Raw genomic sequence first — 4644 nt, forward strand, 5'->3', positions numbered from 1 at the left:
ACGACTAACAACATGGCATATAACTAACAATGTAGCATATAACAACTAACAACGTGGCATATAACTAACAACATAGCATATAACAACTGGCAATGTAGCATATAACAACTGACAATATAGCATATAACAGCTAACAATATAGCATATAACAACTAACAACATAGTTATATGCTATGTTGTTGGTTGTATGCTATGTTGTTAGTTATGTGCTGTGTTGTTAGTTATATGCTATATTGTTAGTTATATGCTAACAATATACCATATAACAACTAACAACATGGCATATAACTAACAACATAGCATATAACAACTAACAATATAGCATATAACAACTAACAACATGGCATATAACAACTAACAATATGGCATTTAACTAACAATATAGCATATAACAACTAATAACATAGCATATAACAACTACCAGTCAAAACTGTTCGCTGCCCTGGCCCCCCCAATGGTGGAACAAACTCCCTCACGACGCCAGGACAGCGGAGTCAATCACCACCTTCCGGAGACACCTGAAACCCCACCTCTTTAAGGAATACCTAGGATAGGATAAGTAATCCCTCTCACCCCCCCCCCCCCTTAAGTTTTAGATGCACTATTGTTAAGTGACTGTCCCACTGGATGTCATAAGGTGAATGCACCAATTTGTAAGTCGCTCTGGATAAGAGCGTCTGCTAAATGACTTAAATGTAAAAATGTAAATGTAAAACAAAAATCCAGAAAATCACATTGTATGATTTTTTAAGTTATTAATTTGCATTTTATTGCATGACATAAGTATTTGATCACCTACCAACCAGTAAGAATTACAGCTCTCACAGACCTGTTAGTTTTTCTTTAAGAAGCCCTCCTGTTCTCCACTCATTACCTGTATTAACTGCACCTGTTTGAACTCGTGACCTGTATAAAAGACACCTGTCCACACACTCAATCAAACAGACTCCAACCTCTCCACAATGGCCAAGACCAGAGAGCTGTGTAAGGACATCAGGGATAAAATTGTAGACCTGCACAAGGCTGGGATGGGCTACAGGACAATAGGCAAGCAGCTTGGTGAGAAGGCAACAACTGTTGGCGCAATTATTTGAAAATGGAAGAAGTTCAAGATGACGGTCAATCGCCCTCGGTCTGGGGCTCCATGCAAGATCTCACCTCGTGGGGCATCAATGATCATGAGAAAGGTGAGGGATCAGCCCAGAACTACACGGCAGGACCTGGTCAATCACCTGAAGAGAACTGGGACCACAGTCTCAAAGAAAACCATTAGTAACAAACTACACCGTCATGGATTAAAATCCTGTAGCACACGCAACGTCCCCCTGCTCTAGCCAGCGCATGTCCAGGCCCGTCTGAAGTTTGCCAATGACCATCTGGATGATCCAGAGGAGGAATGGGAGAAGGTCATGTGGTCTGATGAGACAAAAATAGAGCTTTTTGGTCTAAACTCCACTTGCCGTGTTTGGAGGAAGAAGAAGGATGAGTACAACCCCAAGAACACCATCCCAACTGTGAAGCATGGAGGTGGAAACATCATTCTTTGGGGATGCTTTTCTGCAAAGGGTACAGGACGACTGCACCGTATTGAGGGGAGGATAGACAAGGCCATATATCGCGAGATCTTGGCCAACAACCTCCTTCCCTTAGTAAGAGCATTTTGAAGATGGGTCGTGGCTGGGTCTTCCAGCATGACAACGACCCGAAACACACAGCCAGGGCAACTAAGGAGTGGCTCCGTAAGAAGCATCTCAAGGTCCTGGAGTGGCCTAGCCAGTCTCCAGACCTGAACCCAATAGAAAATCTCTGTATTGCCCAGCGACAGCCCCGAAACCTGAAGGATCTGGAGAAGGTCTGTATGGAGGAGTGGGCAAAAATCCCTGCTGCAGTGTGTGCAAACCTGGTCAAGAACTACAGGAAACATATGATCTCTGTAATTGCAAACAAAGGTTTCTGTACCAAAAATTAAGTTCTGCTTTTCTGATGTATCAAATACTTATGTCATGCAATAAAATGCTAATTAATTACTTAAAAATCAAACAATGTGATTTTCTGATTTTCTTTTTGTTTTAGATTCCGTCTCTCACAGTTGAAATGTACCTATGATAAAAATGCCAGACCTCTACATGCTTTGTAAGTAAGAAACACTGTCGATTTTGCAGGTTATCAAATACTTGTTCTCCCCACTGTAAATGTAAAAAAAAGGTTTAACAGAATAATTACAAAAACAGTCAGTCAATATTAGTCAGATATGTAGATGCCCAGCTTGGCAGCTCCATTATAAGGTCAGTGTTGGGCACTGCACTGTGAATTGCTTCTTGATGTTCTTTCAGCATTTCTTTCCATTTAAAACAAGTCCCGCACTGATCACAGCTGTATGGCTTCTCTCCCGTGTGTATTCTCTGGTGTTGCTTTAGATTTCCTTTCTCGCTGAAGCTCTTCCCACATTGGGAGCAGTGGAAAGGATTCTCCCCTGTGTGTCCTCTCTGATGTTGCTTTAGGACATTTAACCGACCGAAGCTTTTTCCACATTGAGCGCAGTGGTATGGCTTCTCTCCACTATGTATTCTCTGATGTCTCTTTAAGTCTCCTGCCTGACCGAAGCTCTTACCACATTGGGAGCAATGGTGGGGCTTCTCTCCACTATGCATTCTCTGATGACTCTTAAGGCTTCCTTCCAATTTAAAACTCTTCCCACAATGATCACAGCTGAACGGTTTCTCTTCTGTGTGAGTTATTTGGTGCTTCTTCAGATATGATGACAGACTGAAACTCTTCCCACACTGGGAGCAGTGAAAAGGTTTCTCTCTTGTGTGAGTTTGTTGGTGTTTCGTTAAATTTGATAACTGATTAAAACTCTTCCCACATTGGGAGCAGTGGAAAGGCTTATCTTCTGTATGTATTTTCTGGTGTCTCTTCAAATGTATTGACCAACAAAAAGTCTTCCCACACAAGGAGCAGTGGAAAGGCTTCTCCCCTGTGTGTATTCTCTGGTGAGCCTTTACGGTGTCTACACGACAGTGGTACGACTTCTTTCCTGTGTGAATGAGCTGGTGCCTCTTCAAAGTGCTCGGGGTCTGAAATCTCTCCGCACATTGACCATACGGGTGATGCTTCTTTCTTTTGTGAATCTGATGGGGAGATTTGGGGTGAGTTGGACAAGTAAAACAGTCTCTACAGTCTGTGCAGGGTCTTGGCCTACAAGTGTGCCTTCTCAACTCCTCTGGATCATAGAAACTAGTGAAGCAGTCCATGCAGTGGTGATGTTTCTGTCTTGAGTTCTTCCGTCTGTGTTGTTTATGGTTTCCTGATGCTGTGGAACTGGGCTCACTGTCTGAACCTGGGTTGGAGATCTCTCCTGTGGGAATATGAACAGATATGGGGATACAATTAGAAAGTTAACATTGAAATGGGATTTAAAAGACTTTTGATGCAAGTAGAAGCAATACAATCGTTCTGGAATCCCCTGTGGCTGCCAAGGCAACAACCTCTCTCCGTACTCCACACCTGAACTTACCTGGGTTAGTGATACTATCTACTTCCTCCTCTTCCTCCTCTAGGTCTGGAGCAGACACTTCCCTGTTCTCCTCTTCTTCATTGACAGCTCTCTCCTCCTCCACCTCTTTGAATGCTCTCTCCTCCACCTCCTCTTTGACTGCTCTTTCCTCCTCCACCTCGACTGCTCTCTCCTCCTCCACCTCCACTTTGACTGCTCTCTCCTCCTCCATCTCCTCTTTGACTGCTCTCTCCTCCTCCACCTCCATGTTGACTGCTCTCTCCTCCTCCTCCTCCACGTTGACTGCTCTCTCCTCCTCCACCTCCACTTTGACTGCTCTCTCCTCCTCCACCTCCTCCACGTTGACTGCTCTCTCCTCCTCCTCCTCCACGTTGACTGCTCTCTCCTCCTCCTCCTCCACGTTGACTGCTCTCTCCTCCTCCTCCTCCACGTTGACTGCTCTCTCCTCCTCCTCCACGTTGCCTGCTCTCTCCTCCTCCTCCTCCACGTTGACTGCACTCTCCTCCTCCTCCACGTTGACTGCTCTCTCCTCCTCCTCCACTTTGACTGTTCTCTCCTCCTCCTCCTCCTCCTCCACGTTGACTGCTCTCTCCTCCTCCTCCACGTTGACTGCTCTCTCCTCCTCCTCCACGTTGACTGCTCTCTCCTCCATCTCCTCTGTGACTGCTCTCTCCTCCTCCTCCACGTTGACTGCTCTCTCCTCCTCCTCCACGTTGACTGCTCTCTCCTCCATCTCCTCTGTGACAGCTCTCTCCTCCTCCTCCACTTTGACTGCTCTCTCCTCCTCCACCTCCATTTTGACTGCTCTCTCCTCCTCCACCTCCATTTTGACTGCTCTCTCCTCCTCCACCTCCACTTTGACTGCTCTCTCCTCCTCCACCTCCACTTTGACTGCTCTATCCTCCTCCACATCCACTTTGACTGCTCTCTCCTCCACCTCTGTGACAGCTCTCTCCTCCTCCACCTCCATTTTGACTGCTCTCTCCTCCTCCTCCACTTTCACTGCTCTCTCCTCCTCCTCCACTTTCACTGCTCTCTCCTCCTCCTCCACTTTCACTGCTCTCTCCTCCGGGGACTCTGTGGACTTTGGTTCAGACATTGAAGGCTAGAGACGGATCCAAAAGAGG

The 4644-nt window shown here is 46.0% G+C and overlaps 1 protein-coding gene across 1 annotated transcript; it reads right to left on the reverse strand.

Annotated features, from left to right (window-relative positions):
- Window positions 1–2105: 2105 nt before the first annotated feature.
- Window positions 2106–3650, reverse strand: LOC124028920 (gastrula zinc finger protein xLCGF3.1-like). The gene is made up of 2 exons (XM_046340819.1): window positions 3518–3650; window positions 2106–3358 (listed from the first exon to the last, which is right to left on the reverse strand). Exon 2 carries the CDS (start codon window positions 3252–3254, stop codon window positions 2232–2234), a length of 1023 nt encoding a protein of 340 aa, XP_046196775.1. The 5' UTR covers window positions 3255–3358; window positions 3518–3650; the 3' UTR covers window positions 2106–2231.
- Window positions 3651–4644: the final 994 nt, after the last annotated feature.

This window comes from Oncorhynchus gorbuscha, unplaced genomic scaffold (assembly GCF_021184085.1).
Source record: "Oncorhynchus gorbuscha isolate QuinsamMale2020 ecotype Even-year unplaced genomic scaffold, OgorEven_v1.0 Un_scaffold_5032, whole genome shotgun sequence".
Taxonomy (NCBI): domain Eukaryota; kingdom Metazoa; phylum Chordata; class Actinopteri; order Salmoniformes; family Salmonidae; genus Oncorhynchus; species Oncorhynchus gorbuscha.